Genomic DNA, 26,691 nt, shown 5'->3' on the forward strand with positions numbered 1-26,691 from the left:
CCAGATGTACCTGGTTATCCCTTGTGAGTGGAAGTGAAAGAAAGAAAGGCATTCGCAGGCCCTATAAGTGGACTTTCCTGACAAATGAAAGGGAGAACAAGCTGGACTTCATAAATGTCAGAAGTTTCAAAATTATTCAATTATTTATAGTTACAGGCAGGCCTTCTCTGTAACATTGGCCATACCTTCCTAGACTGCCTCTCTGTTTTAGCTACATCCATTATTTTTCTTCAAAAGCCTAAAAAAAAAGACAAGAAGGAGAAGGAAGGAAGGAAGGAAGGAGAAGGAGAAGGAGGAGGAGGAAGAGAAGAAGAAGAAGAAGAAGAAGAAGAAGAAGAAGAAGAAGAAGAAGAAGAAGAAGAAGAAGAAGAAGAAGAAGAAGAAGAAGAAGAAGAAGAAGAAGAAGAAGAAGAAGAAGAAGAAGAAGAAGAAGAAGAAGTAATTCTTTTCATAGCATCCTTCAATAGTATCTCACTTACATGGGAATAAAACTTACTGATTTCTAAATAAGATACATGCACAACACATTATGTTATCTCTCAATTTAATTTGATCTAGTTAGAATTTCAGTCTAGTAAATCCCATTCACACTCTGTCAGAGAAAGAATAGCTATTGCTTGCATTCCCTTGTCTTTCTTCACCCTTCCTTTGTAGTTGTAGAGTGGAAAATCTGAACAAATGAAAGGTTTGCGGTTATTTGGGCAGAAGTTAGAGTTCAGTTCTGAAAGATGCACTCTCTCCCAGTTTTACAGTTACGGCTGCAGCAACGAAGAAGCCGAGAGCAGCTTGCCAACCAAGGCATCATGCCACGTAAGTACTTCGTTTTGTTCTCCCTACCATTACTGTATCCACAGGCATCCTTGGTTGAGGTCTGCCCTGTCCCCCACCCCCACCGTCCCCCCCTCGCCCAGTCCCTGGAGCATTTCATCAGGATAATTACAGATTCAGAGCAGGGTACGGCCTCTACAGGTGCACTGCTTTAGCATCTCCAGTCTAGACTATGCAGTACCCTTGCAGAAATCAACTTTTTCTCGGGAGGGATTGAAAAAGAGTTCTGTATAGAAAGATCTTTCATGAATGAAGGCAAATATAGGTATATCCCAGGATAATGTTGCCAGATCCAATCTGGGTCGGTCACCGGGACTCATGCTGCAACCCTTCCTCAGGGAACTTCTCTGTATGCTCTGGGCTATTCTGTGTGTGGTATTTGTATGGTGGCTGCTGTGTAGCTTTTAAGATGTAGATTGGATTGTTGATGGCTGGCTATCAACACCCTAATAGCCAGCCACCAATGCACAGAACAGCCCAGAGCGCACCGAGAAACTCCCTGAGGATAGGCTCCAGCATGATTCCAAAAGCTTCTGGTCCCAGATTGGATCCCGCAGAAAGATCTTTTTTCTCTACTCCTCATCCTGAGAGGGTTGTACTCCCTATTTTCTGCTCTGATGATAAGCTAGTAGAAGGAGTTTCCCTGTAAATTGTACTTGGGATTTTTTAAAAAAAATTTTAATTGCCAAGAGCTATTGCTGCTGTGATAATTAAAATAAGGTATAAAACTTTAACTTGTACTTTTCTAAGAATTCTAAAGAGCCCTGGGATCAGTGGGGATTATAGATGTGGTACACCAGATTGTATTAATTTGTTGCCAGGTTTGGGATGCCTTGCAAAACAACCCCTCTAAGGTAGGTCATTAGGTCATGATTATTCCAATTTTTTGCAGATGGGGAAACTGAGACTGAGAGAGATAACACCTTGCCCAAGGCCACCCAGTGAGTCCATGGTCAAACTAGGATCTGAATCCAGGTCTCCCAGCCCAAACACTCTATCTGCTGGATCACCCTAACTCTTAGCCACACACACAATTTCTGCAAAAGGCTTTGGGTTTAGCATGTGGTTGTTAGCTCTGCTATTGCTTTCCTCTTGAGTCACAACCTGCCAACCGTTCTATGTATTTGGCATGGATCATCTGTCACTTCCCTGCAAATGGCGCATGCAGCAGCTTGGCAGTTTCATAGGGCATTTCAGTATCGGTAGGACAGGTACAGCATGTAATCACTTCTGAGTGGATCCTCGCGGACTGTTTATGTAATGCGTGGCCCAAAGTTCTTGACAGTTTTATTCCTATCCCACTATCAGGCCAAACTGGCGTGTTCTACAAAAATGAGGTGTCATTGGTGTTTGCCAACTGTCAAGGGATGCTCTGACACCCCATAAAAGTTGCTAGTTTACCTCCCGAAAGGCATTTTTGGTCACAAAGAGAAGAAGGAAGAAAGTGACAGGGAACTAGAAGCAAGAATAATAGTTGTAGGTTATGCTCTCAGGCAAACAGATCTGAACCACCTCCCAGATGTTCACCGTACCGAGAGAGAAATCTTTATCTCCCTGTCCTTCATAATCCAAAATGTATCTTCCTCGAGAAGACAGAGCTTGGCAATATCCTTTACAACCACTGAAGAGCAACAGATTTATTTAGCTAGGTTTTACAAAAAGCAGATAGGAGAGCAGCCATGAAATAAGGCATGGGTTTTGTTAGATTTAGCTAGCCATATACAAGATAAATAGATTTTTGCCACATGTCTTTGGCCAGTTTGTTTGTTTGTTTTTTGCAAAAGAAAAGTGGATCAGGAAAAATCTGAAACAGCCTTTACAGTAGTTCATTTTAAATAGTAGTCATCTATTATGGCAAGTGATGTCAATTACCTTATTAACCTGATTATTTACTTCTTTGTTCAGTGATGATTTCTACAGAGTAGGCAGGGAAATGGCTACCAAAAAGGGTTGGAAATAGCTGCTGATACTAAGTGGTATGAATATGGACAGGAGATCCCTGGAAAACCCACATAGAGGAAGAGTAGAAATATCAGTCATATTATTCAGCCTTCTTCCTCATTTCCTGTCAGTATTTACTTTATAAAAATGTTCTCTTTTTCTCTGTGATTTTTCTCTCTATATTCCTTGCAACACATTACACTGACAAAACTCATAACTGGAGACAATGATTGGATTAGTGTTGTTATTTGATTCATTGGTAGAGTACATTTTTAAAAATGTATTTGCCTAAATTCTGTTCTTCAAACCATTTTCATCTCTTCCTTAGCTCACATCACACCTCTGGACAGGCATATTCGTTCTAAAGCAGGGGTGTCAAACTTGCAATGTCATGTGACATGTTGCGACGTATCACAACTTTTTTGCCATTGCCGACAATGGGGTGGGCACGGTTTTGCTATGATGCATCCGGCCCATGGGCCGGCAGTTTGACACCCCTGTTCTAAAGCATCTCAAAGGACGAGGGAGGTTTTAGATTAGCGAAGTTGGCACTGATCATTTTTACAACTTATTCTGCCTTTTCTCACTAATCTTTTTTCAGCTGCTAACTGTGGCATTAGAAGTTGTTCCCTGTGCTTTTTTTATTGCACTCTTTTTCTTATCTGTTTAGTTTTTGTAGAGTTGCTGTTTGTTTTTTTGAGTGTATATTGGGTACATATATCTCCTGAGTCCACTTAAGTGTAGGAGATAAATAATAAAGTAGCTTGTCCGATACATCAGTGCAGAATTACTCACTTCTCTGACAACAAATTCATTTGAAACAGAGAAGCCATAACTGGCATGTGAAGATTGGATAAATCATTGATTAAAAGCAGTTTTTACTCTCTTATTTTTTTTTTCTAGTGAAAGAAAGTAAAAAAAAACAACAACCCGTGCTTGTGAAATTAAAAAATAGTATCGCCTTTATTTTCTCATTGCACAGCTTATCACAAATTGTACAAAGAAAGCAAACAATAATTTGACACTTACTAAAAAAAGGGACCTGAATTTTGTCTGAAAACTTTGAGATTGAAGTCAGTCAAGACGTATGTGCCAATGCACCTTCGCTAAGCCTCTTAAAATATAGGGGCAGCCTCCCACTTGATGAAAAACAGTTACAAAAACAAGTTTATGGGGAAGAAAGATTTCCTTATGAAAAATTCACTGATGCTTCAAAAAGCCAGAATGGACCACTTGATCGGCATCTATTTAGCTTCTAGTCAGTACAGTTTGTCAAGTTTAAGATTCTTGCCTTCTATTTTCTCATTTTGAAATGAAATTTAAAAAATGAAAATTGGGAAATATTTCTATCTCAATCTCTCTCTCTTTCTCTCTTTTCCTTCTCTATCTCCAATGAGATTGTTGGATTAAGGATGAGTGTCGGATCTGGCATAAAATGAGCTTCCTAATAATTAAACCTTATATTCAGGCTCTTGCAGTTGCATAAGCCCTCTCTCCATCTCACTGTTTGTGTGAACCTCCATTTCAGTATAGTTCCTTTCTCAGCACAAACAAAGACCGGGAGGGGGGGAGGAATAGGAGCTGGCAATCTGAATGCTGGCTTGTCTGCCTGCTTAAGTAAATGGGATCATTGTCCCAGAGCTCTGTGCAAATTAAAAAAAAAAGATAAACTATGAAGAAAAAACACACAAACCCCAAAACACACTGGCTGGTTCCATGCAAAACAGAAGGGAACTTTTTGTTTTTACTATAGCCTGTTTGGAAGAAAACAGACAATTTGAGCTGGCCTGTTGCCTGTTAACTCTGGTCAGTTTCACCCCTGCTCACTTTTCTTAGGCTACAGGATAGCAAAAAGAGTTTCAAGCAAGAGTTGGGGAGGGGGGGGGGGGAATTAGAAGCAATTAAAATATTTTATCTGAATTCAGAAGAGATGGGAGTTAGAAAAGCAGATATTGTTAAAGTGCCCCTTGCCAGCAATTAACTGATTTTTGAAATGTATTGTTGAATTTATACTCCACTTTTCTGCTCATTCCAACATTCCAAATGCCTTACAGTAGCCTTAAGATTATTTCATACTATGGCACTGTTTTTCAACCTGACAACTTCAAGATTTGTGGGGAAATGAATTCCGCACATTTCAAAGTTGCCAAAGTTGAAAACCCCCCCCCCCTGCATTATAGCATAATCTGAATTGGATTCCATGTGAAGGACCTGCAGAGAAGAGGAGATGATTGGCTACTCAATACTGGGGAAATTAAGAAAGCAATTTTTGCCTCACGCACTACAATTTCCCTGTCTCTTCTCTTGCATAAATACTTAGTTGCTGTTCACTGCTGGCAGACAAATAAAATAGTTTCGAAAGAACATTACCCAAATCTGTCTTCTTCCATTGATTCAGGGCAACTTGGTGGTCCCAAGAGGCCATGGATGATACAAACCCATTATAATAATTTGGCATTTTGTCCGGTATATTTTGTTGTTGGCTTTTTAAGATTGTTTTTAATCTGCCTGCTACAATAAGTATGCTAAAATGGTTCATAAAAAAAAACACAACTGGGAAAATTGGAATGTAATGGATAACGAATGTAGTAGCCCTCTAAAACTGAAAAAATAAAATAAAATAAAATGGGGGGAAGAACCTATTTTTCCTTTTATTGATTCCTTAAGTGCTGATGCCATGTGATGAAAGATAGCTCAAGGGAGAAAGGGAGAAACTCGTTGGCAGTTTACAGCTAGATCTTCTCTGACTGATCATGCTGAATTCTCCACCCCAATCTGAGAAGCATGACCTAGCGTAACTATATTTAGAATTAACGTGCAAGATTATAAGTGCATTTCTTAGACTTTTTCAGAGAAAATGCCCAGATCCTGAACAAGCTGTGCTTTTGTGTTAACCTCCCTCACCTCAAGATATCTACCATCAGAGGGTCTCCTGCTTAGACGACATCTGTCTCTTTGCTCAGCTCCACCCTCCACCATTTTTCACGCCACTGCCCGATCTATGATAAAGACGAGTGATTTCCATTGGATTGTAGATGTCACTGTTGTTGTTGTGATTATTATTGTTATTATTATGAAGAACGTGAAGCTGACTGTATGCCCCATGCGCACGTTGAACTCACTAGGCTTCTGCTTCTTTCTGTTTGCAGCGCTGAAAAGCCCTTCTCCCTTCCATGAGCAAAAGAAGAGCTTGGAGAGAACCAAGGTAACATTGAGCAGGCATTTGAGTGGGTAGATAGTGATGGCCTCACCTCGGATAACCATCTTTTTAGGACTCAGAAAATCCCTCTGCGGAGCTGTGACTGAAAAAAACATGCTTAATGACATGTCTCAATAAAGACAACAGTGCTAAACACATCGATGGGATGTTCAGCTTAGGTACTGGCACATAGCCGTAGGAAACTGAATATTTGCACTCTGTAAGCTGGAAAGTGTATTCAAGTTTGCTACACTTGATCATGCAAGCCACGAGGGTAGTGGGGAAATCCCAAAAAGAAACTTTGATTCTTGCTTGCCGTGGACCACATTGCCCTTCAGTTCTTATGATAATATAAGGTTCCTTTAAGCTAGTGACCACTTATGCTCTGTGTCTTGTTGCAACAGCCCTTGCAGTGAGATTAGGCATTGTTAAAGCTAGTGGAAAAGCCAAAAGGGAAGAGCTGATAAAAAAAAATGCAATATATTCTCACATTTATTTTGCTCATTGGTTAAGCCAGATCTTATTATGAAAAGAGATTGACTTGTTCAATAGCTGATCATGGGCTTGGATGATGGAAACACCAGTTCTGTAACAGGGTTGGTACTGCCCGCTTGCAAATAAATTATTTGGGGGGAAAAAGGTTTGTCTCATGTACATTGGATTAAGGGTTTTCTTTTGTTTACTGGCAATTCAACTTGTCCTCCCACTCCCAGTTGGTATAGGTTCTCCTATTTTCAAAGACCAAAATATCACCTGCCCTCCAACAATACCAACGGGATGCTGTTCACTCTGTGCTGTCTGTGATATGCCTGATAGACACAGTTCTTCTTTTGTTCAGACAAGATTCCATTTCTCATTGCAGATATGATACGATAACATGGATGTCTTTGTCTGCATGGAACAAGTTCTTTTTAAGAGATCTAGACCAACTAGGCCTTTAAAAAATGTTTTAGAAGAACTATAATCCCACTGGAAAAGCTTTGTTTATTTGTGACTGTAGGTTCAATGTTCTATATTTCTAATTTATGGAACATGACAGTCCTTGAAAACTATCTACCACCATAAATAATGCAGGTTAGGGACCAATAGCATAGAGAAGCTTTGTAAGAGCCTAAAAATGTCCATTGGTTTGAAATGCTTAGGAATTAGCAATAGTAATAGTAATAAACTTATATAGTGCCCCATAGTGTTTTACAGCACTCTCTGGATGGTTTGCAATGTCAGTATATTAGCCCCAATAATCTGAGTCCTCATTTTACTAATCTCAGAAGATTGGAAGACTGAGCCTATCAGGATCAAACTACAGAGTTAGGCTGCCATACCACATTCTAAGCACATTCTTTTTACTTATAGCCCCCATAACACAGCATGTGTGTTATTTCTCTGTTCGTGGAACAGTAGGATCTACTTAATACATGACTGGATCTCATGCAGACAGGGGAACCAAATGATTGGCTCCATTTTACCAGTTCAAAATGATGCCAAGAGGATGATGGGGGAGATTACATTATTTTACATGAGTGTCTTGCAAAAATGCATGGCTAATGTAAGGAAGGATCTATAGCCCATTGTGAAAAATTAATGTGCTTGGGAGACTTCAAGCAGTCTGAAGTATCTTTGAAGTGCTGTGTATGTTCAGACATAGGTTAATATCTCACTGTCTCTTCAAAAGCTTCTACTGGCTGGTTGCCTAGAAGAAAAAAAGAATTATATGAGTCAAAAGACCTAAACTGGATCCATTCGGAAAGCCAAAATAGACTCACAAATATATTCTCGGCCTTTATTGAAAGTACTGGGCACTTTATTGAAAGTACCGAGTGAGAAATTTACATTAGTATATTTCTTAGGTAGCTAGAGAATGGTAGTTTGATGGGAGGTCTCTATGAATCTTTTTTTAATACATGACCTGAAACAACATTAGTTTAATTATATTAATTCAAACAAATGCAACAGTAGTTACATGGACAAAAAGCAGCACCTGCAATTTATTTAAATGAAGCCACAGAATTTGCTTTAGTCCAAGTGTATGTTGTAGAATGTAGACAGTTGCAGTCTATGTTAACAAGAACAACTGAACTGTTTTGAATTTAATACATGTTCTAAATTGTTGTTTCATGTCATCAGTCCATTGTATTAGCTATCAGTAATTTGTGTTGTAAGATATATTAATGGAGGCCTTCAATAGATCCAAATCTAACTGGCAAAAATTTGGTATCCAGATTAGAAATTGTTGTAAGCAGGTCATGTTTTAAGTCTAGAGCACAATAGAGAGTGTCTAGTAACAGTAGAGTATCCTTGTTATAATGCAATCCCTAATACTTTTAAGCTAAGCTAGTGAGGTAACAATCTCTGTTCTTATGTTCTACAGACTGAAGATTATTTAAAGCACAAGATCCGAAACAGACCTGAGCATTCTGAACTGCTTGATATGCACATTGTTCAAGGTAAGACTGGCTGAGTTGCTCTTCATTGTGAAAAAAAATCTATTTAATAAGTAAGTTAAGTTTTAATATTTCCTCCAACTATGTGCCATTCCATCTATGATGGTGCCTTTTATCCACTCGCCCAAAAGTTTTGCATTTCTCTTTTAGCTTAGGAGATGTGGTTTTTTTAAAAAATGGGGGCATATAAATGATTTTATCCAGATATGATATACACAATGCCCATTAACTCTAGTCTATTTACACTACTAAGAACTCACTCATAATGAGTCCTAGTCTATTGAGATAGAGGCGGTGGGAAATGCTCCCATGAATGGAGAAGAATATTAGTTGGAAACCACATACAGGTAATACTTTTTGTATATTAAACCAACCCTGAAAGAAAGTCCTTTCCAACTGTTACATTCCGTGATTCTGTGATGTTAGGTACCTACTACTTAATGTAGTCAATGTAATTATTTTTGTTGCATATGACTTGTCATGCTTGCTAGAGTTTATTTTAATCATGCTTTGTTGAACAAGCCAGGAATAAAGCAAATAAACCATGAGGCTGAATAAATCATTATGATAGTGTGACTATTTCTAATATTGATTCTAATATTTCTAATATTGATTTCTAACAATCAATAAGCCAATCCCTAGTCATAGTTTGAAACCATGATTTCCTTTCTAAAATAAGTTATGATTTACCGACTGGCCTTGTTGACATATCACACTAGGCTACAAACATGCCACTTTATGATATAGTACAATGTGAAACCCAAGTGTGTTCTGGTTAAATGCTTTTTGTTACAATTGCATCCATGTATAAGGACCTGCATATTCCCTCTTTAAAGAAACTGTTCTGAAGTAACATGCTGTGCTTGTTGAGCTTTTTCTAAGCAGAAAAAGAAAAAAGAGACTTGGTACAAGATTTAATAATTTTCACCACTTACTTGACAGATTCAACTGCAGAAGAATCCATTCAAACTAGTCAGATGAAACTAAAACGAGCTCGTCTTGCAGACAATCTGAATGAAAAAATTGCTCTTAGACCAGGACCTCTGGAGCTGGTGGAGAAGAATATCATTCCCATTGACTCGGCTGTGAAAGAGGCCATCAAAGGTAATTTTAATAGGTACCTGTTCAAGTACACTGGTTTTAATTGGCAATGGTTCAGGTACACTTTTGTACCCAGAACACCAGAGGAGGAAGGCAGATTCCACTATCATGGAGAAACTCCTATGGGGTTGCCTTTTGAATGACTCCTCTGAAGGAGCATGGATGCATGTTGAAGATCTACCAGGACTTAAGTATTCCTGAATGGTTTATTCCTTGTTGGCATGTCCCCTCCAAATCCAAGATATCTGTTTGCTAGCTAAGCAGGAAGACACTTGATCAAAGCCAGACTCGGCCCTGCAAAGATTACAGGGCATAGAAAGAATCTTCTTTTCTTCCACTGTCTTCCAGCCTTTCAGGGTCTTTGTGATAGAGCCTGTCTTTCCCAGCACTTTACTTATCAGTAGAAGCCAAGGGTCAAGTGCTTTTGCCTGCTAGATGACGGGATATTGCATGGGAACACTTTCCAGAACTCCTGAGGTCTGCTGAGTGGCAGAGAAGCAGCATCTGGCAGGAGTCATACCGAGTCTTGAGGAAGCAAAACCAACAACGCAAAAAGTCTCCTCATTGTGTTCCTCTAAGGAAATTGCTAGATGCTACATTTCAAAAAAAGGGGGCATTCTAGAATTTTGATGTTTGTTGACCAGAGTTTATCTATTGGGCAACACAGTCTTCGGGACTTCCTTGAATATGTTTTCTCTCCCAGGATGAACTCTTTTTTGCCAACATTTCTATCCATTTTTAAGAAACAAACTGACAGGAGAGGAATAATTTGTCCTGAAAGAATAGATAGCGCTTGCATTCTTCAGAGCTGTGAAATTCTGGAAAAAAATAAGGATCTGAATTTAAAGAGGATGCTTGTGTTAGTGTATTGTTGGCAGAAACTTCCAAAAGTTCATTATGGCCCATTATGTTGAACCCAATTTGTGTTGAATAGGGGATGAAATCCTGTCTTGACTCACCTTCAGTAACAATCGACGGCTGTTGCAGAGCTGTTGTGGTGCAGTGGTTAGAATGCAGTATTGCAGGCTAATTCTGCTGACTGCCAGGAGTTTGATTCTGGAACGGTTCAAAGTTAACTCATCCTTCCATCCTTCCGAAGTCTTCTAGTCCAACTCCCTGCTCAAGCAGGAGACCCTATACCATTCCAGATAAATGTCTGTCCAATCTCTTCTTCTACAAAAGGAAAAAAAATTATGACATGATCATAGAATAACTGTATTTTTTTTCAATTAAAGTGAAGTATAAATTAATGAAATCAGATTTAGCTTTTGTCCTAGACACACCATTTTTGCAGTGCTGATCCAGCATGACATTTCAAGGCCCAGAAAAGTTATATAGGAACTTATGGGGGTGGTTTAGCAACTTACATGGAAACAAATTGTGTACAAATTATATATTATAATACCTCCATTAGAATAAAAACTATCTTCCAAAAACCCAGAATAAAAAATAATGGCCCTTATTGTTCTAAGAAATATCTTGAATATATACATACAAGGTCTGCTAAAAAAAACCTCAATTGATAGAAATTCTAGCAGTCTAAGTTTATAACTTGTGTATTCAGCACAATTTTATCTGCATATATGTGATGATGAAATATACACTGAGTTTTATAGCCAGATCAGAGTATTTTTCTGAAATAAATTTTATCTTGCAATTATGAAGCTCAGTCTCTATTGTATCAACTTACAGTGATGGTTTTCATCAACTGAGTACCATCATTGGTTGACCATTGCTTTATTTTGAGGTTTTGGGAATTTTTTTTAGGGGGGAGGGATTGGTTATTTATATTTTATTTTGATTTGTTTTATTACTGGTCTATAACTGGATAAGACTTTGCCATTGCAGTTTTGCATATCCATGATTGCTAAATAGAGATCAGGATATGGTATATACATAATGGTCCTATATGCAGTTTTGGTCTTGTTTTTTTTTTTTTAACGTAACGTGTGCAAAATGGTCAATCATTTTGCACACATTCTTGTAATACATGTTACATTTAAAATGTTTATATCAAATTTACATGTATGGTAATTTTTTTAAAGGATATAAGTAGATCATCTGGGCAGTGTACTTCCTAGTTACTGTAGGTTTTGGTGGATCAGCCTGGTTGTGAGGCTTCAAATGGATTTTCTGTGGCAACAGACCTTCTTCTTTGCAGTGATTTACTCCGCTGATGATGGTGGTAGTATCTCAGTTGCATCATGTGACTCATACTTGGTTTCTTTGCATTGTGTGGCTCTTTCATAATCTTGAGAGAGTATCCTCTTGATTGTGCTGGTGCAGATCATCATAGTTTTGTAACGCATGGCCACTAGAGTTTGCTGTGAGCTGTGAAACTGACTCTTTTGTGATCTTGCTGGATGGGTCTTTCACGAGTGAAGCAACTGCACAGTACTCATGTCTAGCTGCGTCATCAAGAAGGCCCTCCACTGAGATCACAAGGGTTGCACATAGCAGAAAAGCCTGTGCAAGTCACAGGAGACAACTGTAGCTACTTCTTCCATTATCAGTCAAGCAAGTTCTCTAAAGAAGGAGGCCAGCTTACTAGGGAAGTCATGTGGAGCCTTACAAGACATTTGACTCAGTCAGATCTGCCAAGAGGTATACTGTGCAGATGACATCAGTGGAAGGACAAGACCAGACATGCTGTATGGAAGGAAAATGACAACTAAAGGCTTTGGAATCTAACCCTTCAGTTCCCATGATTCAAGTTCTTGTTATTCACAGTTTTGTGGTTCTCATTTTAATGTTAAAATCAAACATCTTCCCCCAAATAATGGGGGGCCTCTGTTGATGCTATATATACTGTAATACTAAGTACAAACATTTCCTGGTTACAATTTTTTTCTTGCAAATTCATTGGATACCCATTGTCATTCACAACTAAGTCATGATAACCTATCACTGAGTTCATCTATCTGTCTAGGTACCCAAGGAAACTTCACTAAATCTTCAGATGCCTTTGCTTTTGAAGAAGATAGCAGCAATGATGGGATGTCCCCAGAGCAAGTTAAAAGTGAGGATTCTCAGGGGTCTACAGAATTAGCAGCAAGAATCAAAATATCTGAAGCAACATTTCCTTCAGTGTCTGGAACAACGCAGGTATAATAATATTTGGTGCGGGTGTTTCAAGTCTCATCTCCTATTAAACAACAGATTATTTTTTAAAAAAACCTTTCAGGAGTGTTATTCTTAGATTGGTGTGAAAGCAAAAAACTATGGGGACTGGTTGAAAAAATGAGGTTTGAAGGTTTGGTAATAGTTAACCTTTGACTTAGAGAGATTTCATAGCTTAGAGCAGGTGTCTTCAAACTAGGCCCATTTATGACTTGTGGACTTCAACTCCCAGAATTCCTCAGCCAGACACACTGGCTGAGGAATTCTGGGAGTTGAAGTCCACAAGTCATAAAAGGACCAAGTTTGAAGACCCCCGGCTTAGAACCTGTTTTGAAGTGTACCTCAAGAATGTATCATGCCTTTTTAAATAAAGTCATTCTTTGTAAGCATCTTTGGCCCCAGCGGTCTTATGTGAGAAAAAAAAAATTCCCTCTCACCCTCAGAGACAGTTGAGGTAAAACAGGGGAAAATCTTGAAGGGCAGTTTTAAACAAAAACTCTGGGATGTGGAGTCCAACCCAAAGTCCAACCATCAAAGGATTTTTGCTATTGTCTATAAGATGGGTGGATATATTTTAACAAGTATTCTAGGACACAAATGTAGCTTGGAAAATGATGGGAATTCTTTCCAAATTTGAGGAAAATAACTGGATCCTATCGGGCTTAGCAAAAAATGAACCTGGAATTGTTTGACCCAATCTGTAGACAGCTTTGTACACTGCAGTAGTGCTGTTGACCTGGAACATTCTAAGCTTTGACAGTATAATGCAGTGGTTCTCAACCTGTGGGTCGGGACCCCATTTGGGGTCGATCGACCATTTCATGGGGGTCACCAAGCAAGGCTGTCCGCCATTTTTTTTGTCCGCCATTTTTTTGTCTGCCATTTCCCCCCCCTTTTCCGGTGGGTGCCTTACCTCCCTTGGGCTGGGCCAGCTGGTGGTCGGCCTGCTCCGTCTCTGCCGCTTGCCAGCTACGCCTCGACCGGCGCAGGGGGCGGAACCACACATGCGCGGCGTTCCCGGGCAGGGAAAGTCCTCGACTTACAACCGGTTGGGTAGTCCTCGACTTATGACCGGTTTAGTCCTCGACTTACGACTGGTTTAGTCCTCGACTTACGACCGGTTGGGGTCGTGGCATTAAAAAGGTTGAGAACCACTGGTATAATGAGTTTAGAGTGATTTCACTTTTCCTTTCTCTGTGATGACAGAGCCTTCAGATGACTGGTTTGCCACATAGTAAGAACCACAGTGCAGAAGAGGCTGAGTTAGTAGTGCATGGTTATTAGATTTCCATTACACTTTCCTGAGTTTCCTGTATCTCTTCTCTTTAAAACCATGGTAATGATTTATCACCATATTACTATGGTCATCATGCTAATTTCATTCTTTGGTTATTTATTATGTATTTTAATATGCAAGGTGTGCAAGCAGAAGACAATATTTCTCCCTCTCCAGTTTAGTGTGAGGAAAAACTGTACTTGTAGCTCCAACTTTCTATTTTCTCTGGGTTAGAGACAGCCTAAAAGCCTCAAATTAAATAAAATCAGTTTTGTTCAGAAGAAGGAATTCCATGAAGTGGCTATAAAGTATGTAACAGTTGCAAGCTAGACTTTTAGGTTGACTTCTATAAATTTGCTTTGCTCTAATATTGGTAGAATATACAGGTTCTAGTATGCACTTGGTCAAATAATCATTTTTAATGTTTGAATTTTAGCTGTATTGAGTTTGTGTTTAGCTAAGTAGCTAACTCATTTTATGCAACATGAGTTATCATGGATTACATGTCAGAATGATTATTAGTTGTACTTGCTGACTAAAATTGAACTGATGTGACAAAGCTATTCTTAGATACTTTATTAGATATTTTATCACCTACTGCAGGATAGACTGCAGAGAGTTATGAATATTATGTTCAATCACACCATGGTTTGGAATTTGTCTTGCTTAGTAGTGGGAGAACCAAAATTTCATTCAATTTACCATCTCATTGAAAGAACTAATTAGATTGTATAATCTATTGCTTCTTCTTATATGAAAAGTTGTGTTGCCCATTTTTCTGAATTACTGGCCCATCATCTCAAATTATTCTATAGCTGATGGCCTTTGCTGGCAGTCTTGGATGATCTCAAAAAGCTAAGGAAAGATCTGGTTAATATTCAAATGGGATTCCATATGCGGACGTCAGGGATGTTGATGACTAGGAAATGGAAAAACATCCTGGAAAAAGTCAGTGGCAAACTATTTCCATATTGCTGCTAGGAAAACCACATAGAAATGTCCATGAAGTCACCAAGAGTAGAGCTTAACATAAAGGAGATCTTATCTTCATTTGGGACAGTGCACAGTAAATATCTGTATTCCCTTCATCAGTACTCTGGGGAATAAGATACTGTATTTCTCATCAGCCCCATTGCTATATATTTTCGTAATTTGCCTTCATTCTAAAATAGCATTCAGAATTAGCTAATTGATTCTAACCATGAGAAGAGGAATAATTTGTTCTTACTCGGGCAAATACAATCAAGATATGGGTGTAAAGGTGCAATACATGTTAAAATTCTCCAAAATCCTCCAAGCCTGTGGAGGAAGTCATCCATAAGGTCAGCATTTGGTGATTATATAAAACATGGGGGTGTCCTGCAAAGGATCCCAAGCCACTGTTAACCTGAACACGACATATTCTTGGCTAATGCTGCTCTTCTTCATTCCAACAGCTTTGTTACACAGTGTACTTGGCATGGGGCATCTCCATTTTCCAAGCACTTATGGCAGGGAGCCCAATGATCATCCATTTGGTTTCCTAACAACACCAGCCTGATAAATGTGATTGGTCTTATTATACAAATACACTTATAGGAATAGTTTAACAGGCCATCCAAAGTCATCTGCAAAAAGTATTGATTATGGTGAAAATCCCCAAAATATTGTTTGTACATACACTTGCACATGTGAATCACTTAGCAGCCTGGATTTGCTTAACCATATGCAAGCTAAAAGATTGTCAGACTTCCACAGTATACCTCATCACTCTCACAGGTTGTCGTGCATATCTACATAAACTTCAGACCACTTTACTTATAGTTTAATTTTGATCCAAGACGGCTTTTGCCATGACTCACCATGAGGATTTTCCTAATAGTACAGAGAGTTTCTAAAATAATACATAATCCATGTGATATGCTGCATGGAGAATTACCAAATAAAAGTGTCCTCTCAAGGAAGTAAGATTCAGCCTACACATGTAAGATTCGAGCTGCTAGGTATAATGGTTAAACATGGATGGTTTAATCAAGTCCCTTATAGTGAACATATTTGTATTTGCAGAACTCCAGCTATAGAAGATATAACACACGTATTATTTGAGTATCAACTATATAAGAAAGAGAGAGACTGGCATCTTGGACCTCATATCAGACAAACAAACTATTGGGACCCTCATATTAGAACTACATATTTCATGTGTGGGCAGAACTGAAAAAAATCACATACAACACAGCACTTTATCTGAATAAAACAGTTTAGTTGGGATATATATATGTGGGTCTGATTGGGGTAATTTGTAGAGATGACTCAGTAACCTAATATTTTATTTCTCAGTTTATCCTTTTTATTTAATCTGTTTCTCTTATCCCACTTTTATATATGGTTCTGTTGTGTCATGTATTATGTTTTATTCTGTATTTGGATATGTCCTATGTCAGTGGTGGCGAACCTATGGCACGGGTGCCAGAGGCCGCACTCAGAGCCCTCTCTGTGGGCATGTGCGCCGTCGCCCCAGTCCTAGGCCTTCAGCTGGGTTTTATAAAACCTTTTCGCTTTAGGCCTCCGCCGTGTGCAAAAAAACCCAAAAACATTCAGTCAATCAGTCAATTTCAACTTCTCACTGGAAAAAAAAGATCTTGCAAAGTTGGAATTGATTGATTGAACTTTTTAGTCCCACCCAGTCTGCCGTTACCACCGCAGCCACACCCAGCCAATGGGCCACACCCAGCCAATGAGCCACACCCAGCCAATGGGCCACACCCACCCGGCACCCGACGATGCATAAGTGGGTTTTGGGTTGCAGTTTGGGCACTCGGTCTCTAAAAGGTTTGCCATAACTGTCCTATGTGCTAATAAGCAACAACAAATTGCTGCTTAATGGAACAAAGGCAAAGTAATCAGCCGTCAATCCAACTAGCGTAGCTCATTTATATATGCCTTCATAAATTGCCTGCCTGCACTAATCTTCATGAAACTATCTTCATGAAGTTATCTGCATTGATGGCATAATTGTCACATGTATTTTCAATAGGGGTTTTTTTTTTTGGGTTTACAGGGTCATTCCCATAGTTCTGAAAATGATATGACTGATTCATCATCTCTGCAAAATAGCCAGCCAGAGAGTCCAAAACAGCTCAATGGGCAGCAGACACCTCCTATTCCTATTACTACATCTGTAAAGGTATGTTACTATCTTTCATCATTTAGGCAAACGTGTTGACCAACTAAACCATAACCATGGTTTCTCTGAAAGACAAATGCTGGTTTAAAAGGAAATGGAATATTTCTGAATTACAGCACACAAATATGGGTACTAAGGCAATTTTAATTAATTGGAGTAATTAAGTGGAGTAATTAATCAGAAAGGCAGGGATGGCAGTTAGTGTTCTATAGATGCATCCTTTTTGCCCTGCTCTCATTTATGAAGCTGACGGATTTAAGTTAGGAAGCCCAAATTTAGCTATTTAAGTGTACTTTGATTTTTAAATATTATACTAAACACCTGCACCAAAATGCAAGGGTCCTTTGCCATTTTGAATGGGATTATTTCCCATGTCTTCTTAAATGGCAGCAGGTAGAAAATCAGGATATTTGAAAGGAATGTGCACCTAATACCATGTGAGCATGGTCCTCAAAACTGATGCCAGTTGTTTTATGCTCTGAACTGCATATAAAAGGAGGAAAAGTGACTTTTGTCTTCTTATATTTTTCACCCATCATTTTGAAGCTCAAAGGCTTTTGAGGGTACTGAACATCAGTGGCAGTCCTCCAGAGAATTCAGACTTAGCAAGATATGGGTTAATTAGATAGGCCAGTCAAAAGCTTTGGGTTTTCTAACTGACCTTCCTGATATTTTTTGCGTGGAACACACAGTCAAAATCCTCAAGTGATGGCAAGAATCGCCATAAAAAACCTAAGGAGATGAAGCCCAAAGTGAAGAAGCTAAAGTATCACCAATACATTCCACCAGACCAGAAGGCAGAGAAGTCTCCTCCTCCCATGGACTCTGCCTATGCCAGGCTACTGCAACAACAACAGCTCTTCTTGCAGCTCCAGATCCTTAGTCAACAACAGCAGCATCGGCACCAGCAGCAGTTCAATTATCCTGGGTCACATTCCTCTCAGCTAAAGTGAGTAGCTGGTGGAAATGTTTTCTGTCTTCCTAGGTGACCATTTGTAACAGAGCTATGCCACCATTTGACGGTGTGGCTGATTAGACTTTATTAGACTTGCATGCAATAGTGGGATTCAAATATGTGAACAACCGGTTCTCTGAGTGGATGCCACTTCCGGAAGTCCATTCTGGGCCTGGGCAACAAAAAAATTAGCTACCAGTTCTGCTGAAGTGGTGTGAACTGGCTGAATCCCACCACTGCTTGCATGTTTCAAATATTCCTACTAAGTCCGCTGGGTGTGCAGCTTGCACACTGGAAAGGATGAAGGATCAATATATATATATCCAGTAGGTTTGGGTGCCCTTGCTACAGGATATGAGAAGGGTTTGGGGCTTCAGACTTGAGCTGCTAAACTAGGAATTCTTCTCTAATTTCAACACCTTGAAATAATCCTTTTAAGGCAGGGGTGTCAAACTCAATTTCACTGAGGGCCGCATCAGCATTGCGGTTGCCCTTGGGGGGCCGGGTGGGTGTGGTCAGAGTGGGTGCAGCCTACTGGGTGGGCGTGGATGGGGTGGGTGTGGCCTACTGGGTGGGCATGGCCAGTTCTACATCATTCGCATCAAGGGTGCCTGTGGGGGCCTGGGCAGGAGTGGGACAGATCTGAGGGTCTCTGGCAGAATGGGGTGGGACTGGGGCAAGTACCAAGGCATGGTCCACTGGGGCAAGTGCCAAGATGGCCACCACAAAATTGTACATTGGCTCCCAGCTGGCCTGGGCCAGGGCCAAGGCAACGGGGGCCATTCCCTCACTGTTTCCAGGATGGCTTCACGGGCCACATGAAACCACTTCGCGGGCCGCATCTGGCCCCTGGACCTTGTGTTTGACATGTCTGTTTTAAGGTGAGCACTATAAGCCAGTTCTGGGACAAATCATCTCTCGGTTTGAAATTCTGCTAAAGTACTACTATTTTGTACTGAAATCGCAGAAAAATGATAGTGAATGAATAATAAAACTAGGATCAAAACTGGTACATTGGCGATGATTTAGAAACAAAAGAAGAAGTCACAGTAACAAACTTTGCTCCTGTTTTTTTTAGACAACCAAATGAGCCTAAAATCTCAGGCTCTTCCCCTACGACAATCACCAATAATCCTCTTTCTCCAGTGAAGGGAACCTTTTCTGGGCCAACTTGCATTTCATCCCTCAAACCAGGTCCTCTTCCATCCAATCTGGATGACCTTAAAGTGAGTATTATGTGCAGAGTAAGGTGTAACAATGTTAGAAGGCATGGCAAGTTATAGAAGGTTTAATCATGGTTTATTGAATCAATTGCAATAGCCCATGTTTGCCAAAGGCTAAACCAGAAGCTGCAACTTACTGTATATACCAGAGTGCTAAATCACAGCCAATAAACATAATCTACACCACACCCACACCCCAACACATACCCAAGGACATGTTGCTCATATGGGGCAAAATGGCAATAAAAGTTTTTTTTAAAGGGTATTAGAAGGTTTAAAAAAACCTTTAGCCCCAGTGACCGACCAGATTGGATCCTGCAACATTATCCTGGGACACATATATTTGTCTTCATTCGTGTTAGAAAGGCTCTTTCCACTTCAAAGGCAATCTCCAAAATTATCATATAGGGAATCAATTTCAGTCCTTCAGGGGGATTCCCCCCACTCTGGTTTTTAATATGTAGAAGTGGATACTGGAAGCTTCTGAAAATCAGCCCATTTCTTTCTCACCCTTCAAACCTTCAGATGCAGGTGTTGAGCTATTGTGGTGTGCATTATATGTTTAAAGTGGAATTGGGGTTGTTTTGATTGTTCTCGGTGGCGTTTTTCCATCCTAAAAATCCCCAAAAGAGGGACAAACATATTCACTGTCACTCCATTGAGATTACCTTCTGAGGATCTTGGAAAAGGGAGAAAGCTGAATTGAGGTCCCCTTAATTGTAACACACTGCACATTACATTACATTACATTACATTACATTACATTACATTACATTGAATATCACATTACAGCTTGATGCATTATGTAAGCCCAGTCTTGCAAATGTGTTGTTTGCTAACCCTAGCAATTTAACCACTGTGAAAAAGTCTTCCTGAGTAGTGCAACACTTAATTAAAACCTCTGTTATTTTTAAAATTAAAATTGCAGCACTTTAACATACAATATTTGGGAAATTGTGATTTTGTGTGTAATCTAAGATTGGTGACAATTAAGATGTGGATTTGAAGAGGAAAAGGTGATTTGGCATACATATACCAAATTACCTTTTGATCACATGTAAGCAACTACTTAAAGATACCGTATCTTTTCCGGAGCTTATTTGGGACTCCTGGAAAAGATGCACCTGATTTTGACTCTGGATCTTAGAATCAATGAAATCTGAATTCTGGCCATCTCAGCTAAACCACCATGACTTCTTTGATCCCCACTCTGATTTTCTTTTACATAAATTGGTTGATCTATATCTAAAAACTCTGCATTAGAATCATCTTGACATATATGAATAACACAGGCTGAATTTAGACAAAAATCTGAAAGACAAAGGCATTCATTCTTAATTCAGACTCATCACTGTAAACTATGATTTGATTATTCCAAATAATCCCAGGGTTATAGAAATCTATTAGAAATGACAATGTTGTATAAGGTACCCCAATTTAGAGTTAACAGTTAATAGCAGTCTCCATGATAATAAGATCTCTTTGTCAGAACAAATGATTCTGAAATTAGCTTTTGTTTGGGTAAAACAGTTTGATTAAAATACGTTTCTTTTTCAACAATAAACATGCAATACATTAAAAAATGAGGTTGATACTAATTACATTTTATCACAGGTGTCAGAATTAAGACAGCAACTCCGAATAAGGGGACTTCCTGTGTCAGGTACAAAAACAGCCTTGATGGAACGTCTTAGACCCTTTCAAGAGTGCAGTGGAAATTCCGTGGCTTCTTTCAATGAAATAACCACTGTCACTTTCCCAGTAACTCCAACAAGTTCTCTCTCCAGTTATCCGTCACAGTCTTCTACCAGTCTGTTATCCAATGGCTTTTACCATTTTGGCAGCACTAGTTCCACTCCACCCATCTCTCCAGCGTCCTCTGACCTTTCAGTGAATGGCTCCTTGCCAGACAGTTTCAATGAAGGACCAATGTCATCCCCACAGTTTGTCTTGCACCCGTCACCTGTGCAAGGTGGTTGTGAGGAGAGCCTGGTGGGAAGTATCAACGGAGCTGGCATCCAGCACGATGTTGAAAGGGTTGACACAGAGAAAGACAAAATGCTGGTGGAAAAGCAAAAGGTAATCAATGAGCTGACTTGGAAATTGCAGCAGGAACAGAGGCAAGTGGAAGAGCTGAGAATGCAGCTCCAGAAGCGCAAAAGAAGCCATGGACTGGAAGATAAGCAGCCCCCAGCACGGGTGTTTGGTTTTCCAGTCAAGCAGGAGAATGTAGTGTCCAGCTGCCCATTTGCCTCTAAGCAAGCTGCCTTGAAAGGTAAGGCTAGCAATTCTGAGGCATTAAGTAACTGTGGGACACCTCAGATGCCTCATCTTGTAAATAGCCATTGCATGGAACCTTCTGGACAAAATGGCATACTGTCCTCTACATTCCTAAGCCCACAGTGCTCTCCTCAGCATTCTCCACTAGAGGCAGCGAAGAGTCCTCAACATATCAGCCTTCCACCTTCACCAAACAGCCATTATCTTCTCTCCATGTCTCCTAGCCATCAGGGAGACGGACGCAGCAGTTCTCCACAACCTAGCCGCCATTTGTGCACATCTCTGGTAAGAAAATACATATATTTTGCTCTTGTAATTTACTCATTGGCCTTAAAATAGTCAGTACAAGCAATCCAGTAATAAGAGTCATATTTTAAAAGGACTGAGCAGGAAGTATTTTTGGAGGAAGAGTCAGGGAACCATAACCACCATCACTATTTCCAGTGACGTTAGATGTAAAGAAACAGCTGCTTAGATATACTTATAATACTTGGACAACTGTATACAAAACCTCTCAAAATAGGCAGATCCCAGGTTGTTTGGGGCTTTAAAATATAAACATGACACTTTGAGTTCAGTCTGAAAATAAATTGGCAGTTAGTGCAGATATTTTTAAACTGGTGAGATGGATTCCAGGCATTGTTTCAGCACTGAACAGAACCTCCATTTTTGAATGTCTTCCTTGGATCATTTGAAAAGGGAGTTGGTTTTTTGGGTTATGTGAGGGTGACATCTAAGCAAAGTTTTCTTTGCATCACTTCAGTAAGACTGTATCAGCGTGGAAAAAGTATTTTTGGCAAGATCTGGGTTCATTTTTTCCCCTCCCTTGCGGTTGCCTTAAGCTATGATTGACACCAATATGTAAGAAGTTTTAGCTTAGGGGCCTTAAGATGCGGCTGCCAAGGAACAGAGATTTGATTGGATTCCTACAATTGATTTTGCTTCCACATAGGTGCCGACACAAGGGGGCCCAAAGTATTCCATTCTGTCTGCCAGCTTTTGTAAGTCCAGTGCTTCTCTCCCAGAGGGAAAACAGCCTCCACCTTATGCTGATGCTGTAAAACAGGTAATGGTCCAGGAGGGTATTTTTAGGGCTGTGCTTGGCTACAGATGGTTTTTACTATTGTACCGTTTTATCACAAAACACAATCTGTTGCAAGGATTCTTAACCTTTTTAAGAGTCTGGTCTTTAAATAAAGGAGTCCTTTTATTTTGAATGCATAAAATAAACAGATTTACTGTGTAATGTAAAGGAAACCAATTATGCTCAAATACAGCTATCAAAATATTAAATATGTAATACAGCAATATATGTTCTTTTTATTGATCCGTTAAATTAATAACACAATACTCTTTTTTAGTTTTAATAATTTTAGCTAGTGAGATTTCTTGACATTAACAAATTTTATTGGCATCTAGAGATCACAGATTATTTTGTTGTTTATGTAGAATAGGGGTAGTCAACCTTGGCTCTTTTATGACTCGTGGACTTCAACTCCCAGAATTCCTGAGCCAGCTGTGCTGGCTCAGGAATTCTGGGACTTGAAGTCCACGAGTCATAAAAGAGCCAAGGTTGACTACCCCTGATGTAGAAGCTAGTAAAAATATTCAGGGTAACAGACACCCTGAAATCTAACCATGGACTCCAAGGAATCCACAAATCCCAGATTAAAAACACCTGATCTAAGTGGCCGAGAGGAAGAAAAAAAATCAATGACAAACCTGAAAGATCTGAGACACAAGCTCAAGTTGAGCATTGAGTCTGAGCTAGCAGGAAAGGTGATTCTTCCTTGGGAGTTACAGTATTATTAGCTTTAATTTATTTGGTCAATGAAGTACAGACAATTGGGCTCATTCCTTTGCAGTTCTTCAAGGCTTCTTATTTCATTTAACTTCCAGACCCCTGGCTCTACAGTAATGCTGGGATCTAGTTATCTAGCTGATATTGGTACAGCTTGTCATAGTGTGACATTGCAATTTAAGAATTAAAATAAAATACAAACAAAGGAATTAAGCCAACTTTTTTTATTAGCGGTGAAATAGCACTAGATTACATTCACTTGAGTCATGTAGACTCCTTCCTTCCTTCCTCCCTCCCTCCCTCCCTCACCCACACACTCACAGAGAGGTTACAACCCAAATGAGTAAAAACTGTAAATCTGCTGGAATTATTTTTTAGAATATATGATAAGGCTGTATTGGCATGTAGAAAGAATAAACCATAATCTGCCACACTTGTCCAATGCGGGTTGGCAGATGTGATTGGTGTTACTCTGGGGTATCCATCAAGGCCTGTTCACCTTGGGAGACCCTTCTGGGCACATACATGTCCAACAACTTAGCCCACAATTTCATTTACCCACACAAGCCATTTCACCTCACCAAGGCCCTAATCATCGAAGGGCCCAATTGGCAAAAGAAAGCTCCGGACCATATAGGTTGGAAACATGTGGAAGAGGCCTTCATCCTGCAGTGGATAGACAATGGCTAAAATGATGATGAAATATGATAAGGATGAGGTTGAATATCCCAGTGAATCCTGGGACGGGTTCTCATTCTTGTCTAATGTTTGAAAAATGGGACATTAAATAATGCACTTTAGGACATATTAACCCCTGGGTCACATGGGCAATATATTATTAACATTTTAACATTCATAGAGTTGGTTGAGGGTTGTAGGAAAAGTGAGACCTAGTCATACAAAATGATTCCCCTGGTGTTTCCTATTTTTTAACCCTTTCAGGGTTCATATTACATTGTTCATGTGGTCCCCGAGTCAAAATGATGCTGCTAGTTTTTAGCAGTTATGGTCAGTTCTGACGCCAAGACCTGCAAAGGGGGGCACAGGGAACCACTTACAGCTTTGGGAGGCACAGATTGCTCATCCGTGCATTTTGTGCACTAAAACCTTCTGGTATTTGTGGAGAATTAGCTGGTTACATCAGATTTTTAATGCCAGCAAAAACACTACAGAGCTATGATATCTCAATTCCTTAAGAGTGATTTCTTGTACAATAAAAATATGTAATCCATTTCCTCACTTCCCAATTTCTTCTGCTTCTTTTCTTGCTGCAGCAAATGACTCAAAGTCAGCAGATGGATGAACTACTAGATGTGCTTATTGAAACTGGAGGTAGGTGATGCCAGTAGAATGAGGCTCTTGGTTCTAACCTAGCAAAACAGGATATAAACTACAGGCTACCCACAGCCAATATTCTGTGCTTGTCAGGTGTGGTAGGGGGACTGAAATTCATCGTGGGTTCCATCCACTTCCCAAAGCAATATGTAAATAGCTGTTGCTTAGTTAATTATCCTAAGTAGTACTCAATCTAAGCACTCCCAGGTTCTGCCTACTAGCGCAGCCATTGACCACTATAGAAAACTGCTAGGTTTTGTCACATTTATATGAAGTGATTATTTAAGAAGAAAGAAGCAATTCTGGAAGTTTAGCTATTTTTTAGCAACTCCCAGGAATTGGTCACAGAAACTGTTGTGGTTTATCTTGTCAACTTGTATCTCGACTTTCCAAGATTGAAGAAAGGGATTTGAAACCAGTGACAACCAAAACATCATTAGAAATACAAACACATTCAACAATAGTACAAATATTGAGAATTTGTATGCAAGAATAAAAATAATGCTGAATAAAATCAGGCAAGAAACCTAACTGTAGGTAAGAGCTGGCACTTTGTAGATCAAGAGATAAAGGGCAAAGGAAGCCACCAAGCTCTCTGAAAATCACATTGGCATGGTCATGCCCATGGGCACCCATGTGTCTTCTGTTCCTAGAATACCTGTTTTTTCAAAAGAATTATTTAAAAAACTGAAAGAAGTAGGCAAGATCTATAGACATTTTTTTAAAAAATAGGTGGGTGACTGCTGCTCAGTGCTTTGCTTGAAAGTATGCCCCAAAGGAAAACACAGAGCCAAAAAAGGCATTGTGGATGGGACCATCTTGTGGGGAACACTGGAAGCATTTCCTTCTGTTTGCCTTCTGTTGTGAGCACTTTGTGGTGTGAATATGTAAGCCTCTCTCTCAGCCTCGAGAGAGAACCACAAAATACTAGACTCCACAATCAAACCTTTGCAAATGTTTTTCCTCACTAGCTTCTGTCTGCTCCAGTGAATCACGTACACAACTTTAATGCCTTCACACCTAATTTAAATGTTTTAACAATTTCTTACCCTCTGCATGCTCACGCATGTGTACACATATCTGAATGATCAGTCCTTATTCTAATAATTCTTTACATCAGCTTTTTCGTTGATTCTAGGCAGGCATTACAAACACCACTTATAACAACTTTGTCTTGTATTAACACAGCTTCATCACTACTTTCAATTGCAGGCATTTTATATGATCTCCATGTTCCTCTCACCATCCCTTCTGTACCTATTTGAGCTAGTATAGCATCAAGTAAGGTTTTATTCAGCCAGAACAAATATTGGAATGTGTCATTGCAATGGCAGATGCTGTTGGGAAGTCCTGTTACACAAGCAGAAGTATATTCACTTAACAATGGAAGTAGACACAAAGTGGTTTGCTCTTGACTTATCATGTTTGATTTGCAAACAGAAATGCCTGCAAATGCTAAAGAGGACCGCCCTTGTCTTCAGAAGGTACCTCAGATAACAGTGTCTTCGGGGACTTCTGGAACACCCTTGTTACTAAAGGCATCCACTTCATTTGAGCAAAACACCTCAAATCAGCTCTCCTTTGAACGCTGCTCTAGCAATGAGAGTCATTTGGAAATCTTGTTAAATTCCCACAGTCCTCTCAGGCGGTCAAGTGAAGTCACCCTTCTGAAATTGGGTACTGAGGAACCTCACTTTGATGGAGCAATGGAAGGATTTTCTAGCAAGGCTGCTGATGAATTAGTTTCACCCCATGAGATCCTGCCAACTCCCCTCTCGCCCATGGAGACTCAGTTGTCTCCCTCATCTGGTGAAGGACCTGGTTTGCACATGAGCTTCACAGAGTCTCCCTGGGAAACAATGGAATGGCTGGACCTCACACCACCAAGCTCAGCCAATGGTTTTGGTTCCCTTACCACTACAGGGCCCAGCATCTTCAACATTGATTTTTTAGATGTTACTGATCTCAACTTGAATGGCACTATGGACCTGCACTTACAACAGTGGTGATGAAAGTAAAGCTTAA

The 26,691-nt window shown here is 39.7% G+C and overlaps 1 protein-coding gene across 1 annotated transcript; it reads left to right on the top strand.

Annotated features, from left to right (window-relative positions):
* Positions 1-788: 788 nt before the first annotated feature.
* On the top strand, positions 789-26,691 carry MYOCD (myocardin). Its single transcript, XM_029283011.1, has 12 exons — positions 789-810; positions 5,919-5,974; positions 8,337-8,412; positions 9,352-9,513; positions 12,440-12,615; positions 16,947-17,072; positions 17,765-18,021; positions 19,106-19,253; positions 20,865-21,815; positions 22,483-22,596; positions 24,606-24,663; positions 26,107-26,691. The coding sequence occupies exons 1-12, from the start codon at positions 804-806 to the stop codon at positions 26,673-26,675; spliced, it is 2,700 nt and encodes an 899-aa protein (XP_029138844.1). The 5' UTR covers positions 789-803; the 3' UTR covers positions 26,676-26,691.

Source organism: Protobothrops mucrosquamatus, unplaced genomic scaffold (genome assembly GCF_001527695.2).
Source record: "Protobothrops mucrosquamatus isolate PMUCROS unplaced genomic scaffold, P.Mucros_1.0 scaffold_36, whole genome shotgun sequence".
NCBI lineage: Eukaryota > Metazoa > Chordata > Lepidosauria > Squamata > Viperidae > Protobothrops > Protobothrops mucrosquamatus.